The sequence below is a fragment of the Aquarana catesbeiana genome, linkage group LG02 (assembly GCF_042186555.1).
Source record: "Aquarana catesbeiana isolate 2022-GZ linkage group LG02, ASM4218655v1, whole genome shotgun sequence".
NCBI classification, from domain to species: Eukaryota; Metazoa; Chordata; class Amphibia; order Anura; family Ranidae; genus Aquarana; species Aquarana catesbeiana.
In genome coordinates, this window is record NC_133325.1 from 806,779,645 (window position 1) to 806,802,406 (window position 22,762).

A 22,762-nucleotide genomic window follows, 5' to 3' on the forward strand; every position below is an offset into this window, starting at 1 on the left:
AGTCCACTATTGCCTTTCCCTAGTGCTCCCCTCTCTACAGCTCAGTTTGTGCATCATTTGTGCACCCTTCTGGCCAATTTGGGTTTGGACCCAAAGGCGTATTCGGGCCATTCTTTTAGAATTGGGGCAGCTTCCGCAGCCTCTCGCCAAGGGGTCCCAGTTCATGTGATCAAAAAGTTAGGTAGATGGAAGTCATCTTGCTTCTCTAGATATATCCCGGATTCTCTGGTCACAGGCGTTGATGTTTTGACTGATTGATTGTTAAATTTCAGTTTTGTAATAAATTTTTGATAGCTTCTTCACACTGTCTTTATTTTTGCCCCCTTTTTGGTATACTGACCACGTGACCAAGGCACACCCCAGGTCTAGTTTCCATAGCGTCTTCCTTTTCCTAAAACAATTCATAAGGAGACTCTGAGTACAAGTGTAAGGCTGACCGCAAGTCAGCCTGTGTTTGTGGGAGGAGTCGGGCTGCATAAAGCCTCCCCTCTGTCCCTCCTTCCATGTCGACGTTGGCTCATGTATCCCACCCATCCATTCCCCTTCTTTCTTTTACTTTCCTTTATAATTATACTCGGGTATGCCCCCTTTTAGGAATACTGACCATGTGACCACGGCACACCCCAGGTCTAATTTCAGTAGCTTCTTCCTTTTCCTAAAACAATCCATAAGGAGAATCTGAGTACAATTTAAAAATGTACTTTCTCTACAGATAACTTGATGACCTTAAACATAAAAAAAAACAGAATTTTAATGGGGGGGGTTGGTTAGAAAAATATATATTGTCAGCACTTTTATTCAGGGGGAACGCAGTTTCGGCACCTCCAGCACTGAATGTGTGTAATGGAAGGGATGCTGGGGGGTGCTGGAGGGTCTATTGTTGCTGTCTGCTGGGAGATCTATTGTCACAGGGATCTATTGTGCGGATCTATTGGGCGGGTCTGTTGTAGCTGGGAGGTTTATTGTTGCTAATGGGGGATCTATTGTTGCTGTGGGGTCTTATGTTGCTGGGAGGGATCTACTGTTGCTGGCTGCTGGGAGATCAGTTGTAGTTGGAGAAGGTCTATTGTATCTGGGGTGGATCTATTGTTACTGGGGTGTCTATTGTTGCTGAGAAATCTATTGTTGTTAGGAGGGGTCTATTATTGCTGGGGGAATCTACTGTTGCCGGGAGGGGTATAGTGCTACTTGGGGATCTATTGTTGATGGGATTATAATTATAATTCATACAAATTACATGGCATCCCAAAATGAATGGTTCTGTATTCTCTAAAACTGGGAGGTGGGAAGGGGGCGGAGACAAGGGGTGAATAGAAAGGAGGGGTATCTACACCTATTCTCTTAGAAGAAAATCCCTTTATATTGTCATCTACAGACATTTCTCCATCCACTTCTGATGTCTCCTCACCTGGACAGGTGACCCCGGCTCTGCTCTCCTCCGACTGGCTGACCCCATTCTCCACAGTACAGGTGATATTCCAGGGCCCCGGTGACCTCACAAAGGCTGTAATGTGATTGGCGGATGCGGAATATCTCTCCTGGGATCCTCCAATCACAGATAGACGGATATTTGGCTTAGTCCCCTCCTCCACCCTGCAGGAGATCTCAGCGCTGCCATCCTGGAGACATGAGACATGGAGGAGCGGAACCGATACTGGAACTGAGAGAGACAATCATTTCCATTGATCAGATCCAATATATACACAGCATGCCCCTCCCCCATCCTTACCTATAATCAGGTGTGCAGACATCTTCCTGGAGACTGGAGGAGATAGATTGTGTCTGTGTGCACCCCTCCCCCAACACTAAATCCCCCCACTAACATCACACCCATTTTCTTCAGTCATGTGACCCCCATCAGTGTTGTCACCCCACACAACTTTTATTTCCTGACAAAACATTTAGAATCTACTGAAGAAGCTCATTATATTACTGACAACCTGAAATATGACAGAAACTCCTATTAGAGACGACTCTTTCCTAAGAGGTGAAACCTGATTGGTTGGTGTTGGCAGAAGCTCCGCCCTCCATTGGAGATCTGTCACCCCGCCATCAATGGTCACATCTACCACATGGGGACCCCGAGCAGAAGGCACAGCACAGTTCAGATCACAGCAACTTCAGGAGGGCTGAGCACTGCAGATGTGAATCCACAGGGAATGGTGAGGATGGGGCAGTAATCAGAGGACATTGTACATACGTCTCTCCCAGATCTTCTACTATATAATGTATGGATAGAAAGACACGGGGAGGACACTGCTAGGACTGGGGGTGGGGGTTGGATGGACTTACCTTCTACATGGACGGTGTATATAAAGACACGGAGCGGGGAGGACACTGCTAGGACTGGGGGTGGGGGTTGGATGGACTTACCTTCTACATGGACGATGTATATAAAGACACGGAGTGGGGAGGACACTGCTAGGACTGGGGGTGGGGGTTGGATGGACTTACCTTCTACATGGACGATGTAATCATCTCTCTGTATACGGTCTCCTCTACTGTATATATCCACACTGTATCTCCCGTCATTCTCTGGAGTCACATTGGATATGATCAGACTTCCATTCTCTGATAATCTTATATTGGAGAAGAGTTCGTCCTCAGATTTCCTCAGTGTACATCCCCTGTGTATAAATATTCTGGTGTAATAATCTCTGGTTTGGTCTTTATATCTCCATTCAATTAGGTCACATCTCCCTCTATCTCTATGGTTGAGGATGAGATGACGTCTGATGGGGATGAGAAGGTCAGATTCCAGCCGGGTGAATATTTCCTCCGGGACATTTCCTGTACAGACAGAATACAGATCCCAGTCAGGTCACAGTGTACTCTCCCCTCCCCCCTCATATAACACACATTGATGTAGAACCATCTGGAATCTCATGAGACTAATGAATAAAAAATCCAACATCTGGATCAGTGGGAGGGGCTTGTTGTCTAGTACCCGGGAGCTGCGATGGGCACCGGGCCCCGCCCCCTATCCCTCCTTGTCCGCCCTCTGGGTGTGGGGGATGGGGCGGGCCGGGGTCCTCATGCACATCGGCACAGCACATGAGGGCCACACATGTGATGTCATTCTTCTGTGTCACTGTGCTGGCGTGCTTTCCGCCATCTTGGCTGATTCATGTGTGGGGGGTTTGGCACCAATTTCTTGGCGGTGACTCCTCCCACTATTTATCATGCCAGCGTGACGTTGGGAGAGGCCTGGGGGGGGAAACGTGAAGAACGAAAACATTTGTTTTGTTTCGATTTGTTATTTACATAAAATTTGTTTAGTTAAATTTGTTTAATCCGTTTAATTCATTTTCGGAAATCGCTTTGTTTATATTCAAATTGATTTTAATTTTCTAATTCAAATTCAGATGGATTCAAAAAGTTTTGAAATAGTTTTTGAATTTGAAAAGTTTTCAAATTCGAATTGTTTTCCTATTTCCAAAGAAAATAAAACAGAATAGAAAATAAAGGAATAGAATAGAAAAAAATAGAATAGAATAGAAAATAATAGAATATAATAAAGTAAAACAGAACAAAATAGGATAGAAAATAAAAGAACAGAATGGAAACAAATAGAATAAAATGGAATAGAATAGAATAAAAAAAGAATAGAATTAAATAGAAAGATTATAACCATCTTCTGAAATTCAAATAGAATAGAAAAGAATAGAATTAAAATAGAATAGAATAAAATAGAATAGAAATAATATAAAATTGTCCAAAATTCAAATAGAATCAATTTGAATTTGAATAGAATAGAAAAGAATAGAGTAGAATACAATAGAAAGAATATAACCATCTTCCAAAATTTGAGTTTCGGATTGAGTTTGAAAAGAAAAGAATAGAATAGAAAAGGATAGAATAGAATAAAAAATAAAATAATAGAATAGAATAAACAGATAGAAAAAGAATACAATTAAAAAAAACAATAGAATAAAAAGAATATAAGCATTTCCCAAAATTCTAAAACAATCAATTTGAACAGAATAGAAAATAATAGATTAGAATAGAAAGATGGTTATATTCATTCTATTCTATTCTATTATGTTCTTTTTTTCTATACTATTGTGTTATTTTTATATTCTATTCTACTCTATTATTTTCTATTCTATTAAAATTGAAATTGATTCTGTTTATTTTATTCTATTATTGTTTTTTCTATTCTATACTTTTCAATTCAAATTCTATTCGAAATTCAAATTTTGGTAGATGGTTATATTCTTTCTATTCTATTCTGCTTTTTCTATACTATTCTGTTATTTTCTATTCTATTCTGATCTATTCTTTTCTATTCAAATTCAAAATTGAGTCTATTTGAATTTTGGGAAATGGTTATATTCTATCTATTCATTTGTTTTTTTTAAATTTTCTATTATATTATAGTCTATTCTATTCTTTTTGTCTATTCTATTCTTCTCTTATGTATTTGAATTTACATTTATTCTATTTAAAATTCAAATTTCAGAAGATGCTTATATTCTATATTATTCTATTCTATTATATTCTAATCTATTCTGTTCTTTTATTTTCTATTCTATAGAACCTATTCGGCGTAGCTATATGTTGGCCACTTTAGGACCACTAGGGTGCGTACGCACGCCCACAGAGCGAAGCCGGTGCCCGGGGGCAGGGATGTCTGCTGGGCACCTGCGATTGTTCCTAAGAGAGAGACACAATGGAGATCTCTCAATGTAAACAGACAGATCTCCATTCTGTCAGGAGAGAGGAGACAGATCTGTTGTTGTTCAAACTAAGTATGAACAGCGATCAGTCTCCTCCTCCAGTCAGTCCCCTCCCCCCACAGTTAGAATCACTCCCTAGGACACACTTAACCCCTTGATCACCCCCTGGTATTAACCCCTTCACTGCCAGTGTCATTTATACAGTAATCAGTGGCTATTTTTAGCTCTGATCGCTGTATAAATGTCATCGGTCCCAAAAAAAGTGTCAAAAGTGTCCGCAATGTCGCAGTCCCAATAAAAATCGCAGGTCACTGCCATTACTAGTAAAAAAAAATAATAAAAATGCCATAAACGAATCCCCTATTTGTAGATGCTATAACTTTTTGTGCAAACCAATCAATATACGCTTATTGTGATTTTTTTTTTTTTTTTACCAAAAATCTGTAGAAGAATACATATCGGCCTAAACTGAGGAAGAAATTTTTTTTTTTATCTTTTTTAGGGAGCAAAAAGTAAAAAATATTTCACACTTTTTTGTTTATAGCGCAAAAAATAAAAACAGCAGAGGTGATCAAATACCATCAAAAGAAAGCTTTATTTGTGGGAAAATAAGGACAACAATTTTGTTTTTCTACAACGTCGCACAACCGCGCAATTGTCAGTTAAAGCGACGCAGCGCCGAATCGCAAAAAATGGCCCAGTCATGAAGGGGGTAAATCCTTCTGGTTTTTAGGTGGTTAAATTTGGTACTATTGTAATTTGGATACATCTGTTTTTCCGAAAAATGAATATTCGTCTGAATTTCAATGAAACAAACGGCACATGTCTACCCGGGGGACATGTCGGTGTCATATATACATCCCCACATGAAGCAGATCGGCTTCCCTGCTGCACTATTTGATGGTATTGTACTCCATACTTGGATCATGGGATCACGTAGTACCAGAAGGGAATTCACTTGGGTTCCCTTTTCATTCATTCACATCTCTCATTCTATTTTCTGCTTCTTTTGGAGAGAGGTAATTCTCCATGAAACTCTCAGTGCTCTATCTTCACCTTCTGGTGACACGAGGTGACATTCTCCAACTCACATCTTCTGGTTCTTCTCCATTCCTGACGGGTATGAGCTCTATCTATCACTCTGAGGTGGCAGCATCTGATTGGTCACACTCATATACATTCATTTCTCTTATAGATAGCTTTGGAGACGTTATTTGGCTCTATTACTTAGCACAATATGGAGACCTTCATCCTTCTGGGAAGAGTTGTGTATGTGCCCGATGCTCCTATGGACCTCTATGACCTCAGCTCCCGGGATAGACATCTCTAGTGGTCCCTTATTTACAGGATCACATAGGCTGAATCCAACACTCTATGTAAGTCACTTCGGGTTGGTGGATAACTTTTCTCCTCCCGATTTTACTTCTTTTTCAATACTTGGATTTTAAGCTAGACTACAATGGTGTCCATATATAATTTTTGCAGAAATGTCCAGAATCCACTCCTGATGAGTGGAATGAATCCACGAAACGCGTTGAGCTTTATAGGATGCAGTGTCGATTTCTATGAAGGGTTTTAACCACTTTATGTACAAGCCTTGACTCTAATATACAATCTAATCATACAAATGTTTATCATTTCATTACACTATAGACCCCATGACACTTTATATTATGTCTTACCATACGGTCAATTGCAATGAGTATTTTCTATATTCAGGTAAAAAACCTTTTTATGATGTGTCTTGTATACAAGAAATGAATGTTATTTATGTACCCAATGTAATGTCTTCACATTGTTTATGCTAATAAATAAATTAATACTTTTTCACCTAGTTGGTTATTACTTGTATCATTTAAAGTCCCAACCTCTCCCATTGTATCTCAATGAACAGGGATGGAGGTGCACATATACAGTGTATATATATATATATATATATATATTGTATATACAGTATGGGTTCCTCACCTAAAGTCCCACCATACCCCCCTTCTTTAAGCATATATAAAAAATTCAGATGTAGAAACCAAACCTCATTAAAAACAACACAGGACTGCCTTTAGAAATCATGGGGCCCCATACTCTCTACTAGACAAGGGCCCCTCCATGCTCCATGTGATATCAGTGTAGTGTGTGTAATGTGGAGGTGTAGTATGTAGGGTCAGTGTAGTATGTGATGTGGGGGTGTAGTATGTAGGGTCAGTGTAGTGTGTGATGTGGGGGTGTAGTATGTAAGGTCAGTGTAGTGTGTGTGTGATGTGGGGTGTAGTATGTAGGGTCAGTGTAGTGTGTGTGATGTGGGAGTGTAGTATGTAGGGTCAGTGTAGTGTGTAGTATGTAGGGTCAGTGTAGTGTGTGATGTGGGGGTGTAGTATGTAGGGTCAGTGTAGTGTGTGATGTGGGGTGTAGTATGTAGGGTCAGTGTAGTGTGTGATGTGGGAGTGTAGTATGTAGGGTCAGTGTAGTGTGTGATGTGGGGGGTGTAGTATGTAGGGTCAGTGTAGTGTGTGATGTAGGGGTGTAGTATGTAGGGTCAGTGTAGTGTGTGATGTGGGGGTGTAGTATGTAGGGTCAGTGTAGTGTGTGATGTGGGGGTGTAGTATGTAGGGTCAGTGTAGTGTGTGATGTAGGGGTGTAGTATGTAGGGTCAGTGTAGTGTGTGTGATGTGGGGGTGTAGTATGTAAGGTCAGTGTATTGTGTGTGATGTGGAGGTGTAGTATGTAGGGTCAGTGTAGTGTGTGATGTGGGGGTGTAGTATGTAGGGTCAGTGTAGTGTGTGATGTGGGGGTTTAGTATGTAGGGTCAGTGTAGTGTGTGGTGTGGGGGTGTAGTATGTAAGGTCAGCGTAGTGTGTGATGTGGGGGAAGTATGAAGGGTCAGTGTAGTGTGTGTGATGTGGGGGTATAGTATGAAGGGTCAGTGTAGTGTGTGTGATGTGTGGGTGTAGTATGTAGGGTCAGTGTAGTGTGTGTTGTGAGGGTGTAGTATGTAGGGTCAGTGTAGTGTGTGATGTGGGGTGTAGTATGTAGTGTCAGTGTACTGTGTGTGATGTGGGGATGAAGTATGTAGGGTCAGTGTAGTGTGTGTGATGTGGGGTGTAGTATGTAGGGTCAGTGTAGTGTCTGATGTGGGGGTGTAGTATGAAGGGTCAGTGTAGTGTGTGTGATGTGGGGGTGTAGTATGTAGGGTCAGTGTAGTGTGTGTGATGTGGGGTGTAGTATGTAGGGTCAGTGTAGTGTGTGTGATGTGGGGTGTAGTATGTAGTGTCAGTGTACTGTGTGTGATGTGGGGATGAAGTATGTAGGGTCAGTGTAGTGTGTGTGATGTGGGGTGTAGTATGTAGGGTCAGTGTAGTGTCTGATGTGGGGGTGTAGTATGTAGGGTCAGTGTAGTGTGTGATGTGGGGGTGTAGTATGTAGGGTCAGTGTAGTGTGTGATGTGGGGGTGTAGTATGTAGGGTCAGTGTAGTGTGTGTGATGTGGGGGTGTAGTATGTAGGGTCAGTGTAGTGTCTGATGTGGGGGTGTAGTATGTAGGGTCAGTGTAGTGTGTGATGTGGGGGTGTAGTATGTAGGGTCAGTGTAGTGTGTGTGATGTGGGGTGTAGTATGTAGGGTCAGTGTAGTGTCTGATGTGGGGGTGTAGTATGTAAGGTCAGTGTAGTGTGTGATGTGGGGGTGTAGTATGTAGGGTCAGTGTAGTGTGTGATGTGGGGTGTAGTATGTAGGGTAAGTGTAGTGTGTGTGATGTGAGGGTGTAGTATGTAGTGTCAGTGTAGTGTGTGATGTGGGGGTGTAGTATGTAGGGTCAGTGTAGTGTGTGATGTGGGGGTGTAGTATGTAGGGTCAGTGTAGTGTGTGATGTGGGGTGTAGTATGTAGGGTCAGTGTAGTGTGTGATGTGGGGGTGTAGTATGTAGGGTCAGTGTAGTGTCTGATGTGGGGGTGTAGTATGTAGGGTCAGTGTAGTGTGTGATGTGGGGGTGTAGTATGTAGGGTCAGTGTAGTGTGTGTGATGTGGGGTGTAGTATGTAGGGTCAGTGTAGTGTCTGATGTGGGGGTGTAGTATGTAGGGTCAGTGTAGTGTGTGATGTGGGGGTGTAGTATGTAGGGTCAGTGTAGTGTGTGATGTGGGGGTGTAGTATGTAGGGTCAGTGTAGTGTGTGATGTGGGGTGTAGTATGTAGGGTAAGTGTAGTGTGTGTGATGTGAGGGTGTAGTATGTAGTGTCAGTGTAGTGTGTGATGTGGGGGTGTAGTATGTAGGGTCAGTGTAGTGTGTGATGTGGAGGTGTAGTATGTAGGGTCAGTGTAGTGTCTGATGTGGGGGTGTAGTATGTAGGGTCAGTGTAGTGTGTGATGTGGGGGTGTAGTATGTAGGGTCAGTGTAGTGTGTGTGATGTGGGGTGTAGTATGTAGGGTCAGTGTAGTGTGTGATGTGGAGGTGTAGTATGTAGGGTCAGTGTAGTGTCTGATGTGGGGGTGTAGTATGTAGGGTCAGTGTAGTGTGTGATGTGGGGGTGTAGTATGTAGGGTCAGTGTAGTGTGTGTGATGTGGGGTGTAGTATGTAGGGTCAGTGTAGTGTGTGATGTGGGGGTGTAGTATGTAGGGTCAGTGTAGTGTGTGTGATGTGGGGGTGTAGTATGTAGGGTCAGTGTAGTGTGTGTGATGTGGAGGTATAGAATGTAGTGTCAGTGTAGTGTGTGATGTGGAGTGTAGTATGTAGGGTCAGTGTAGTGTGTGATGTGGGGGTGTAGTATGTAGGGTCAGTGTAGTGTGTGTGATGTGGGGGTGTAGTATGTAGGGTCAGTGTAGTGTGTGTGATGTGGGGTGTAGTATGTAGGGTCAGTGTAGTGTGTGTGATGTGGGGTGTAGTATGTAGGGTCAGTGTAGTGTGTGTGATGTGGGGTGTAGTATGTAGGGTCAGTGTAGTGTGTGATGTGGGGGGTGTAGTATGTAAGGTCAGTGTATTGTGTGTGATGTGGAGGTGTAGTATGTAGGGTCAGTGTAGTGTGTGATGTGGGGGGTGTAGTATGCAGGGTCAGTGTAGTGTGTGATGTGGGGGGTGTAGTATGTAAGGTCAGTGTATTGTGTGTGATGTGGAGGTGTAGTATGTAGGGTCAGTGTAGTGTGTGATGTGGGGGGTGTAGTATGCAGGGTCAGTGTAGTGTGTGATGTGGGGGGTGTAGTATGTAAGGTCAGTGTATTGTGTGTGATGTGGAGGTGTAGTATGTAGGGTCAGTGTAGTGTGTGATGTGGGGGAAGTATGAAGGGTCAGTGTAGTGTGTGTGATGTGGGGTGTAGTATGTAAGGTCAGTGTAGTGTGTGTGATGTGGGGTGTAGTATGTAAGGTCAGTGTAGTGTGTGTGATGTGGGGGTGTAGTATGTAAGGTCAGTGTAGTGTGTGATGTGGGGGAAGTATGAAGGGTCAGTGTAGTGTGTGTGATGTGGGGTGTAGTATGTAGGGTCAGTGTAGTGTGTGATGTGGGGGTGTAGTATGTAGGGTCAGTGTAGTGTGTGATGTGGGGGTGTAGTATGTAGGGTCAGTGTAGTGTGTGATGTGGGGTGTAGTATGTAGGGTCAGTGTAGTGTGTGTGATGTGGGGGTGCAGTATGTAGGGTCAGTGTAGTGTGTAATGTGGGGTGTAGTATGTAGGGTCAGTGTAGTGTGTGTGTGATGTGGGGTGTAGTATGTAGGGTCAGTGTAGTGTGTGATGTGGGGTGTAGTATGTAGGGTCAGTGTAGTGTGTGATGTGGGGTGTAGTATGTAGGCTCAGTGTAGTGTTTGTGATGTGGGGGTGTAGTATGTAAGGTCAGTGTAGTGTGTGTGATGTGGGGGTGTAGTATGTAGGGTCAGTGTAGTGTGTGTGATGTGAGGGTGTAGTATGTAGTGTCAGTGTAGTGTGTGTGATGTGGGGGTGTTGTATGTAGGGTCAGTGTAGTGTGTGTGATGTGGAGGTCTAGTATGAAGGGTCAGTGTAGTGTGTGATGTGGGGGTGTAGTATGTAGGGTCAGTGTAGTGTGATGTGGGGGTGTAGTATGTAGGGTCAGTGTAGTGTGTGATGTAGGGTGTAGTATGTAGTGTCAGTGTAGTGTGTGATGTGGGGGTGTAATATGTAGGGTCAGTGGAGTGTGTGATGTGGGGGTGTAGTATGTAGGGTCAGTGTAGTGTGTGTGATGTGGGGTGTAGTATGAAGGGTCAGTGTATTGTGTGTGATGTGGAGGTGTAGTATGTAGGGTCAGTGTAGTGTGTGTGATGTGGGGGTGTAGTATGTAGGGTCAGTGTAGTGTGTGATGTGAGGGTGTAGTATGTAGGGTCAGTGTAGTGTGTGATGTGGGGGTGTAGTATGTAGGGTCAGTGTAGTTTGTGATGTGCGGGTGTAGTATGTAGGTTCAGTGTAGTGTGTGATGTGAGGTGTAGTATGTAGGGTCAGTGTAGTGTGTGTTGTGGGGTGTAGTATGTAGGGTCAGTGTAGTGTGTGATGTGGGGTGTAGTATGTAAGGTCTGTGTAGTGTGTGATGTGGGGGTGTAGTATGTAGGGTCAGTGTAGTGTGTATTGTGGAGGTGTAGTATGTAGGGTCAGTGTAGTGTGTGTGATGTGGGGGTGCAGTATGTAGGGTCAGTGTAGTGTCTGATGTGGGGGTGTAGTATGTAGGGTCAGTGTAGTGTGTGTGATGTGGGGGTGTAGTATGTAGGGTCAGTGTAGTGTGTGTGATGTGGAGGTCTAGTATGTAGGGTCAGTGTAGTGTGTGATGTGGAGTGTAGTATGTAGGGTCAGTGTAGTGTGTGTGATGTGGGAGTGCAGTATGTAGGGTCAGTGTAGTGTGTGTGATGTGGGGTGTAGTATGTAGGGTCAGTGTAGTGTGTCTGATGTGGGGGTGTAGTATGTAGGGTCAGTGTAGTGTGTGTGATGTGGGGGTGTAGTATGTAGGGTCAGTGTAGTGTGTGTGATGTGGGGTGTAGTATGTAGGGTCAGTGTAGTGTGTGATGTGGGGGCGTAGTATGTAGGGTCAGTGTTTTGTGTGTGATGTGGGGGTGTAGTATGTAGGGTCAGTGTAGTGTGTGATGTGGGGTGTAGTATGTAGGGTCAGTGTAGTGTGTGATGTGGGGTGTAATATGTAGGGTCAGTGTAGTGTGTGTGATGTGAGGTGTAGTATGTAGGGTCAGTGTAGTGTGTGATGTGGGGGTGTAGTATGTAGGGTCAGTGTAGTGTGTGATGTGGAGTGTAGTATGTAGGGTCAGTGTAGTGTGTGATGTGGGGGGTGTAGTATGTAGGGTCAGTGTAGTGTGTGTGTGATGTGGGGGTGTAGTATGTAGGGTCAGTGTAGTGTGTGTGATGTGGGGGGTGTAGTATGTAGGGTCAGTGTAGTGTGTGATGTGGGGGTGTAGTTTGTAGGGTCAGTGTAGTGTGTGATGTGGGGGTGTAGTATGTAGGGTCAGTGTAGTGTGTGTGTGATGTGGGGTGTAGTATGTAGGGTCAGTGTAGTGTGTGATGTGGGGGTGTAGTATGTAGGGTCAGTGTAGTGTGTGATGTGGAGGTGTAGTATGTAGGGTCAGTGTAGTGTGTGATGTGGAGGTGTAGTATGTAGGCTCGGTGTAGTGTTTGATGTGGGGTGTAGTATGTAGGGTCAGTGTAGTGTGTGATGGGGGGGGGATTTGTAGGGTCAGTGTAGTGTGTGTGATGTGGGGGTATAGTATGTAGGGTCAGTGTAGTGTGTGTGATGTGGGGGGTGTAGTATGTAGGGTCAGTGTAGTGTGTGTGATGTGGGGGGTGTAGTATGTAGGGTCAGTGTAGTGTGTGATGTGGGGGTGTAGTATGTAGGGTCAGTGTAGTATGTGATGTGGGGGTGTAGTTTGTAGGGTCAGTGTAGTGTGTGATGTGGGGGTGTAGTATGTAGGGTCAGTGTAGTGTGTGTGTGATGTGGGGTGTAGTTTGTAGGGTCAGTGTAGTGTGTGATGTGGGGGTGTAGTATGTAGGGTCAGTGTAGTGTGTGTGTGATGTGGGGTGTAGTATGTAGGGTCAGTGTAGTGTGTGATGTGGGGGTGTAGTATGTAGGGTCAGTGTAGTGTGTGATGTTTGGGTGTAGTATGTAGGGTCAGTGTAGTGTGTGATGTGGAGTGTAGTATGTAGAGTCAGTGTAGTGTGTGATGTGGGGGTGTAGTATGTAGGGTCAGTGTAGTGTGTGATGTGGAGGTGTAGTATGTAGGCTCAGTGTAGTGTTTGATGTGGGGTGTAGTATGTAGAGTCAGTGTAGTATGTGATGAGGGGGGATTTGTAGGGTCAGTGTAGTGTGTGTGATGTGGGGGTATAGTATGTAGGGTCAGTGTAGTGTGTGATGTGGGGGTGTTGTATGTAGGGTCAGTGTAGTGTGTGTGATGTGGGGGTGTAGTATGTAGGGTCAGTGTAGTGTGTGATGTGAGGGTGTAGTATGTAGGGTCAGTGTAGTGTGTGATGTAGGGATGTATTATGTAGGGTCAGTGTAGTGTGTGATGTGGGGGTGTAGTATGTAGGGTCAGTGTAGTGTGGGATGTGGGGGTGCAGTATGTAGGGTCAGTGTAGTGTGTGTGATGTGGGGTGTAGTATGTAGGGTCAGTGTAGTGTGTGATGTGGGGGTGTAGTATGTAGGGTCAGTGTAGTGTGTGTGATGTGGGGGTGTAGTATGTAGGGTCAGTGTAGTGTGTGATGTGAGGGTGTAGTATGTAGGGTCAGTGTAGTGTGTGATGTAGGGATGTATTATGTAGGGTCAGTGTAGTGTGTGATGTGGGGGTGTAGTATGTAGGGTCAGTGTAGTGTGTGATGTGGGGGTGTAGTATGTAGGGTCAGTGCAGTGTGTGATGTGGGGGTGTAGTATGTAGGGTCAGTGTAGTGTGTGATGTGGGGGTGTAGTATGTAGGGTCAGTGTAGTGTGTGTGTGATGTGGGGTGTAGTTTGTAGGGTCAGTGTAGTGTGTGATGTGGGGGTGTAGTATGTAGGATCAGTGTAGTGTGTGTGTGATGTGGGGTGTAGTATGTAGGGTCAGTGTAGTGTGTGATGTGGGGGTGTAGTATGTAGGGTCAGTGTAGTGTGTGATGTTTGGGTGTAGTATGTAGGGTCAGTGTAGTGTGTGATGTGGAGTGTAGTATGTAGAGTCAGTGTAGTGTGTGATGTGGGGGTGTAGTATGTAGGGTCAGTGTAGTGTGTGATGTGGAGGTGTAGTATGTAGGCTCAGTGTAGTGTTTGATGTGGGGTGTAGTATGTAGGGTCAGTGTAGTATGTGATGAGGGGGGATTTGTAGGGTCAGTGTAGTGTGTGTGATGTGGGGGTATAGTATGTAGGGTCAGTGTAGTGTGTGATGTGGGGGTGTTGTATGTAGGGTCAGTGTAGTGTTTGATGTGGAGGTATAGTATGTAGGGTCAGTGTAGTGTGTGATGTGAGGGTGTAGTATGTAGGGTCAGTGTAGTGTGTGATGTAGGGATGTATTATGTAGGGTCAGTGTAGTGTGTGATGTGGGGGTGTAGTATGTAGGGTCAGTGTAGTGTGTGATGTGGGGGTGTAGTATGTAGGGTCAGTGCAGTGTGTGATGTGGGGGTGTAGTATGTAGGGTCAGTGTAGTGTGTGATGTGGGGGTGTAGTATGTAGGGTCAGTGTGGTGTGTGATGTGGGGCTGTAGTATGTAGGGTCAGTGTAGTGTGTGTGATGTGGGGGGTAGTATGTAGGGTCAGTGTAGTGTGTGTGTTGTGGGGCGTAGTATGTAGGGTCAGTGTAGTGTGTGATATGGGGGTGTAGTATGTAGGGTCAGTGTAGTGTGTGATGTGCAGTGTAGTATGTGGGGTCAGTGTAGTGTGTGATGTGGGGGTGTAATATGTAAGGTCAGTGTAGTGTGGGATGTGGGGGTGCAGTATGTAGGGTCAGTGTAGTGTGTAATGTGGGGGTGTAGTATGTAGGCTCAGTGTAGTGTTTGTGATGTGGGGGTGTAGTATGTAGGGTCAGTGTAGTGTGTGTGATGTGGGGGTGTAGTATGTAGGGTCAGTGTAGTGTTTGTGATGTGGGGTGTAGTATGTAGGGTCAGTGTAGTGTGAGATGTGGGGGTGTAGTATGTAGGGACAGTGTAGTGTGAGATGTGGGGGTGTAGTATGTAGGGTCAGTGTAGTGTGTGATGTGGGGGTGTAGTATGTAGGGTCAGTGTAGTGTGTGATGTGGGGGTGTAGTATGTAGGGTCAGTGTAGTGTGTGTGATGTGGGGGTGTAGTAAGTAGGGTCAGTGTAGTGTGTGATATGGGGGTGTAGTATGTAGGGTCAGTGTAGTGTGTGATGTGCAGTGTAGTATGTAGGGTCAGTGTAGTGTGGGATGTGGGGGTGCAGTATGTAGGGTCAGTGTAGTGTGTAATGTGGGGAATAGTATGTAGGGTCAGTGTAGTGTGTGATGTGGGGGTGTAGTATGTAGGGTCAGTGTAGTGTGTGATGTGGGGGTGTAGTATGTAGGGTCAGTGTAGTGTGTGATGTGGGGGTGTAGTATGTAGGGTCAGTGTAGTGTGTGATGTGGGGGTGTAGTATGTAGGGTCAGTGTAGTGTGTGATGTGGGGGTGTAGTATGTAGGGTCAGTATAGTGTGTGATGTGGAGTGTAGTATGTAGGGTCAGTGTAGTGTGTGATGTGGGGGTGTAGTATGTAAGGTCAGTGTAGTGTGTGATGTGGGGGTGTAGTATGTAGGGTCAGTGTAGTGTGTGATGTGGAGTGTAGTATGTAGGGTCAGTGTAGTGTGTGATGTGGGGGTGTAGTATGTAGGGTCAGTGTAGTGTGTAGTATGTAGGGTCAGTGCAGTGTGTGATGTGGGGGTGTAGTATGTAGGGTCAGTGTAGTGTGTGATGTGGGGGTGTAGTATGTAGGGTCAGTGTAGTGTGTGATGTGGGGGTGTAGTATGTAGGGTCAGTGTAGTGTGTGATGTGGGGGTGTAGTATGTAGGGTCAGTGTAGTGTGTGATGTGGGGGTGTAGTATGTAGGGTCAGTGTAGTGTGTGATGTGGGGGTGTAGTATGTAGGGTCAGTATAGTGTGTGATGTGGAGTGTAGTATGTAGGGTCAGTGTAGTGTGTGATGTGGGGGTGTAGTATGTAAGGTCAGTGTAGTGTGTGATGTGGGGGTTTAGTATGTAGGGTCAGTGTAGTGTGTGATGTGGAGTGTAGTATGTAGGGTCAGTGTAGTGTGTGATGTGGGGGTGTAGTATGTAGGGTCAGTGTAGTGTGTGTGATGTGGGGGTGTAGTATGTAGGGTCAGTGTAGTGTGTGTGATGTGAGGTGTAGTATGTAGGGTCAGTGTAGTGTGTGATGTGGGGTGTAGTATGTAGGGTCAGTGTAGTGTGTGATGTGGGGTGTAGTATGTAGGGTCAGTGTAGTGTGTGATGTGGGCGTGTAGTATGTAGGGTCATTGTAGTGTTTGTGATGTGGGGGTGTAGTATGTAGGGTCAGTGTAGTGTGTGATGTGGGGGTGTAGTATGTAGGGTCACGATACATAAAGCCATGACTCCAGCGCTGTCCGTGGTGATTTCACCACCACAGTTACATACTTCAGCATATATTCCAAAGCATGGGGGCAGCAGAGGGTGGAGGAGCGATTTGCTCCTAACTTTTGCGGGAGGATGCCCCCATGCTTCGGTATATATATATATATATATATATATATATATATATATATATATATATATTTTAGGCACAGGTTGCGTTAAATGTTTTATTTTTTAATATTTTTTTTTGTATTTGCTTTGCAGGTAAGTCTTACTGTTATACTGTATAATGTTACTTTGTTTTATTGTTAACCATCATTTGCTTAGCAGGTACGCCATTCAGTTGCAGCGCAGATTTATTTATCTTGACAGCAACAGCGTTTGCTCCCACGATACATAAAGTCATGACTCTAGCGCTGTAGGAGGTGATTTCACCATCACAATTAAAAAAAGAGCATATATGCCAAAGCATGGGGGCAGCAGGGACAGAGGAGCGATTTGCTCCTACCTTTTGGGGCGGATGCCCCCATGCTTCGGCATATATAAACGGTGCATGTATGACCATCATTAGAAGTGGGTGGATGAAGGGCGGTATTCTAATGGTGGGCATACCCACCGATCAATATCTTTTTTTCAATCAGCCCATAGGCTGCATGAAAAAAAAGTTTACAATATATGCCCAACAAGGACCAGCAACGTACTGGTATGTTGCTGGACTTTGAGTGGTTATACCAGAATGATGCCTGCAGGTTTATGTATTATCTAGTATCATTCTTTTCAGCCAGCGGTCAGCTTTCATGTAAAAGCAATCCTAGCAGCTAATTAGCCTCTAGACTGCTTTTACAAGCAGTGGGAGATAATGCCCCCCACCCACCGTCTTCCATGTTTTTCTCTGGCTCTCCTGTCCCAACAGGGAACCTGAAAATGCAGCCGGTGATTCGGCCAGCTCACCATAGAGCTCATCAGAGACCAGAATGGCTCCAAACATCTCTATGGTGTAAGAAACCGGAAGCTACGAGCATTTCATGACTTAGATTTCGCCGGATGTAAACAGCGCCATTGCGAAATTGGGAAAGCATTTTATCACACCGATCTTGGTGTGGTCAGATGCTTTGAGGGCAGAGGAGAGATCTAGGGTCTAATAGACACCATTTTTTTCAAAAAAGAGTACCTGTCACTACATATTGCTATCATAGGGGATATTTACATTCCCTGAGATAACAATAAAAATGATTAAAAAAATGAAAGGAACAGTTTAAAAATAAGATAAAAAAGCAAAAAAATAATAAAGAAAAAAAAAAAGCACCCATGTCCCCCCTGCTCTGGCGCTAAGGTGAACGCAAGCGTCGGTCTGGCGTCAAATGTAAACAGCAATTGCACCATGCATGTGAGGTATCACCGCGAAGGTCAGATCGAGGGCAGTAATTTTAGCAGTAGACTTCCTCTGTAATTCTAAAGTGGTAATCTGTAAAGGCTTTTAAAGGCTTTTAAAAATGTATTTAGTTTGTCGTCACTGCACGTTTGTGCGCAATTTTAAAGCATGTCATGTTTGGTATCCATGTACTCGGCCTAAGATCATCTTTTTTATTTCATCAAACATTTGGGCAATATAGTGTGTTTTAGTGCATTAAAATTTTAAAAAGTGTGTTTTTTTCCAAAAAAATGCATTTGAAAAATCGCTGCGCAAATACTGTGTGAAAAAAAAATGAAACACCCACCATTTTAATCTGTAGGGCATTTGCTGTAAACAAATATATAATGTTTGGGGGTTCAAAGTAATTTTCTTGCAAAAAAATATTTTTTTTTTCATGTAAACAAAAAGTGTCAGGGCTTTGTCTTCAAGTGGTTAGAAGAGTGGGTGATGTGTGACATAAGCTTCTAAATATTGTGCATAAAATGCCAGGACAGTTCAAAACCCCCCAAATGTCCCCATTTTAGAAAGTAGACACCCCAAGCTATTTGCTGAGAGGCATGTCAAGTCCATGGAATATTTTATACTGTGACACAAGTTGCGGAAAAAAATTTTTTTTTTCTTTGTTTTCACAAAGTTGTCACTAAATGATATATTGCTCAAATATGCCATGGGAATATGTCAAATTACACCCCAAAATATATTCTGTTGCTTCTCCTGAGTGCGGGGATACCACATGTGTGAGACTTTTTGGGAGCCTAACCACATACGGGACCCCGAAAACCAAGCACCGACTTCAGGCTTTTTAAGGGCGTAAATTTTTGATTTCACTTTTCACTGCCTATCACAGTTTCGGAGGTCATGGAATGCTCCAGGTGGCACAAACCCCCCCCCCAAATGACCCTATTTTGGAAAGTAGACACCCCAAGCTATTTGCTGAGAGGTATAGTGAGTATTTTGCAGACCTCACTTTTTGTCACAAAGTTTTGAAAATTGAAAAAAGAAAAAAAATTTATTTTTTTCTTGTCTTTCTTTATTTTCAAAAACAAATGAGAGCTGCAAAATACTCATCATGCCTCTCAGCAAATAGCTTTGGGTGTCTACTTTCCAAAATGGGGTCATTTGGGGGGGTTTGTGCCATCTTGGCATTTTATTGCCTTCAAAACTGTGATAGGTAGTGAGGAGTAAAATAAAAAATTTACGCCCTTAGAAATCCTGAAGGTGGTGCTTGGTTTCGGGGCCCCATACGCGGCTAGGCTCCCAAAAAGTCCCACACATGTGGTATCCCTGTACTCAGGAGAATCAGCAGAATGTATTTTGGGGTGCAATTCTACATATGCCCATGACCTGTGTGAGCAATATATCATTTAGTGACAACTTTGTGCAAAATAAAAAAAGTTTGTCATTTTCCTGCAACTTGTGGCAAAATATAAAAATTTCCATGGACTCAACATGCCTCTCAGCAAATAGCTTGGCTGTCTACTTTCCAAAATGGGGTCATTTAGGGGGGGTTTGTGCCATCTTGGCATTTTATTGCCTTCAAAACTGTGATAGGTAGTGAAGAGTGAAATAAAAAATTTACGCCCTTAGAAATCCTGAAGGTGGTGCTTGGTTTCGGGGCCCCATACGCGGCTAGGCTCCCAAAAAGTCCCACACATGTGGTATCCCTGTACTCAGGAGAAGCAGCTGAATGTATTTTGGGATGTAATTCTACATATGCCCATTTCATGTTTGAGCAATATATCATTTAGTGACAACTTTGTGCAACAAAAAAAAAAGAAAAAGAAAAAGTTTGTAATTTTCCCGCAACTTGTGTCAAAATATAAAATATTTCATGGATTCAACATGCCTCTCAACAAATAGCTTGGGGTGTCTATTTTCCAAAATGGGGTCAATTGGGGGGGGTTTGTGCCATCTTGGCATTTTATGGCCTTCAAAACTGTGATAGGTAGTGAGGAATGAAATCAAAAATGTACGCCCTTAGAAATCCTGAAGGCGGTGCTTGGTTTCTGAGCCCCGTACGCGGCTAGACTCCCAAAAAGATCCACACGTGTGGTATCCCCATACTCAGGAGAAGCAGCAGAATGTATTTTGCAGTGTAATTCCACATATGCCCATGGCATGTTTGAGCAATATATCATTTAGTGACAACTTTGTGCAAAATAAATTTTAAAAAAAGTTTGTAATTTTCCTGCAACTTGTGTCAAAATATAAAATATTCCATGGACTCAACATGCCTCTCAGCAAATAGCTTGGGGTGTTTACTTTCGAAAATGGGGTCATTTGGGGGGTTTTGTGCCATCTTGGCTTTTTATGGCCTTCAAAACTGTGCTAGGTAGTGAGGAGTGAAATCAAAAATTTACGCCCTTGGGAATCCTGAAGGCGGTGCTTGGTTTTCGGGGCCCCGTACGCGGCTAGGCTCCCAAAAAGACCCACACATGTGGTATCCCCATACTCAGGAGAAGAAGCTAAATGTATATGCCCATGGCCTGTGTGAGCAATATATCATTTAGTGACAACTTTTTGTATTTTTTTTTTTTTTGTCGTTATTCAATCACTTGGGACAAAAAAAATAATATTCAATGGGCTCAACATGCCTCTCAGCAATTTGCTTGGGGTGTCTACTTTCCAAAATGGGGTCATTTGGCGGGGGGGTTGTACTGCCCTGCCATTTTAGCACCCCAAGAAATGACATAGGCAGTCATAAAAGCTGTGTAAATTCCTGAAAATGTACCCTAGTTTGTAGACGCTATAACTTTTGCGCAAACCAATAAATATATACTTATTGACACTTTTTTTTACCAAAGACATGTGGCCGAATACATTTTGGCCTAAATGCATGACTAAAATTGAGTTTATTGGATTTTTTTATAACAAAAAGTAGAAAATATCATTTTTTTTCAAAATTTTCGGTCTTTTTCCGTTTATAGCGCAAAAAATAAAAACCGCAGAGGTGATCAAATACCATTAAAAAAAGCTCTATTTGTGGGAAGAAAAGGACGCAAAATTTAGTTTGGGTACAGCATTGCATGACCGCGCAATTAGCAGTTAAAGCAACGCAGTGCCAAATTGTAAAAAGTGCTCTGGTCAGAAGGGGGTAAATCCTTCCGGGGCTGAAGTGGTTAATTTGCCTGATTACGCCTCAGGTAACCCGGCCTGGTAAATTCATGAGCCTGACTTATTTTCAGTCCTGTTTTAACGTTCCTTTGTCATTTTACGGGGGGAAGGGGGGAGGGGCAGCCAGGTTGGTCCAAGGTAAGTGATAGGTATGGTTGATGATTTTTCTTGACTTACAACGTTGTTCTTGGTTTTATGCAGGTCATGTCACAGGCTGCGGACATCGAGGACTTTGCATCCATTCCCACTTCTCCGGCTACGGGGTTCGGAACGTGGTGGCACACCCTCCTTAAGAACCTGGACCGTCCCTAGACTCATGGCTGAACTGCAGCACAGGGGTATTTCATATCCGGCTTCAGCGCACAAGGCTGAGCTGTTCAGACTACTGTTTCCCTGTGCTTCAGGCTCTAGCACAGAGCAAGTTACACTTCGGACCGTCGCTTCATAACTTTCTCAAATCCACGCTACCCTGAGTTCCCTGGCCTCTTCCTGCCAAGAATTGCGTGCAAGGGTGGAGGTGTTGGAGGCTCAGCCAAGCCCAGTGCCAGCTAATAGTATGGGTGTTCCTCCCATTACCCCGGCTCATTTTATTCACGTTAACATCAGGAAGGACATACTGGTGGGCAAAGATATTAATTTATCATCACTATCGATAGCTGCCCATGATGTTGCCAATAATAGGTCATACACTTGTCGCAATGTTTCGGTGGTGGTTAAGGGATCATAGGCTCATCCGCAAACTGTCTATCCCGGAGTTTGTCCTGGCCTTTAGCTTATACAGAGATGTCATTTGCTCAGTGAGTCCGCTCAGGAGGGAAGAGCTAGACCATTACCTTTACACAGTGGTAGAGTTAGGACACAAGTATGGGGGGTCACATTTCTTTGACTATTACCGCTCATTTTCAGCCAAGGCCGCTGCCTGTTTTGCTCAGTTCCAAGTTGTGACAGTGTGGAGTAACATAGACACTGAGTTGTTTTGCCGGCATTTTGCTGGGCTTAGGTCACCACCAGTTTGTGCTACTTGTCAATCATCCACTCACACCGCTTACTGGTGCCCCAATTCAGAACTCCCCCCACTACCAGGGACGTCCAGGGGTTCAGGCACTGCCTTCCTGACCCCAGTCCATCTGGCACCTTGTGACAAATTGGGCCGGCCCATTCATTTTCTGGGGAAAACTCAAATCTGCAATCATTTTACCCTTGGTTCATGCACTTACAGCCAATGCCATCTGTTACACATCTGTACCAGTTGTTTCAGGGCTCACCCCAAGTCGGCCTGTACACTGAGAAACCAGAACAAGTCCATGTGACTAAGCCGCATCAATGTGCCTTTTTTACAGGCTTGCTTAGCCTCCCATCCGTTACCATGGTTGAGCAAATTTTTGGTGAAAGGTTTCACGGGGGGATTCCACACTGGGTTTGTTTTCTTACCAACAGGCACTTTTGAGTGTAGGAATCTGAGGTCATCTGCCACAGATGTAGAGTCGGTAGATGAGTTACTACAATTTGAACTCAGGAAGGGTTTTGTTATTGGTCCTTTCCCAATATCCCCATTCCAGGTTTGGACGATCAACCCTTTGGGCCTTATTAAAGGGAAATTTTCCAATAAATGAAGGTTAATTTACGATTTGTCAGCCCCTCATTGTTTGCAGGTGCCTAGCCTTAACTCGTTAATACCATCTGAGGAGTTCTCACCTAAATATGCATCTGTGGATCAAGCAATTCAGAGTATCATTGGGGCAGGTGAGGGCGCTTGGCTGTCCAAAGCTGACATCGCAGACGCCTTTAAACTTCTCCCAATTCTGCCATTACTCTGGCAGTGGAATGGTATTAAGTGGAGGGGTTTTTATTATTTTGCCACCAAACTCACCTTTGGCTCCAAGAGTAGTCCCTGGCTGTTTGATTGCTTTGCACACACACAGAAAGTTGTCAGAAAGTGGTCCACTATTTGGACGATTTTCTCCTCATTGAGAGAAGTGGTCAGGCCCCTTCCGACCTTCAAAAACTGACATCAGTTTTTGCGGCCTTAGACTTCCCACCGGCAGTCAAGAAAATAGAAGGCCCAGTTACTAGACTCATCTTC

The 22,762-nt window shown here is 44.1% G+C and overlaps 1 protein-coding gene across 3 annotated transcripts in view; it reads right to left on the minus strand.

Moving 5' to 3' along the window:
* LOC141129495 (uncharacterized) overlaps positions 1-22,762 on the minus strand; it is a 260,900-nt gene that overhangs the window by 120,174 nt on the left and 117,964 nt on the right. For 2 of the 3 annotated variants that reach the window (XM_073617554.1, XM_073617552.1), the window contains 2 exons: positions 2,455-2,790; positions 1,409-1,660 (listed from right to left, as the gene is read on the minus strand). In XM_073617554.1, the coding sequence (XP_073473655.1) occupies positions 1,409-1,660; positions 2,455-2,790 (588 nt within the window). The remainder of the gene's footprint in view (positions 1-1,408; positions 1,661-2,454; positions 2,791-22,762) is intronic. The other variant, XM_073617553.1, reaches the window with a different exon arrangement.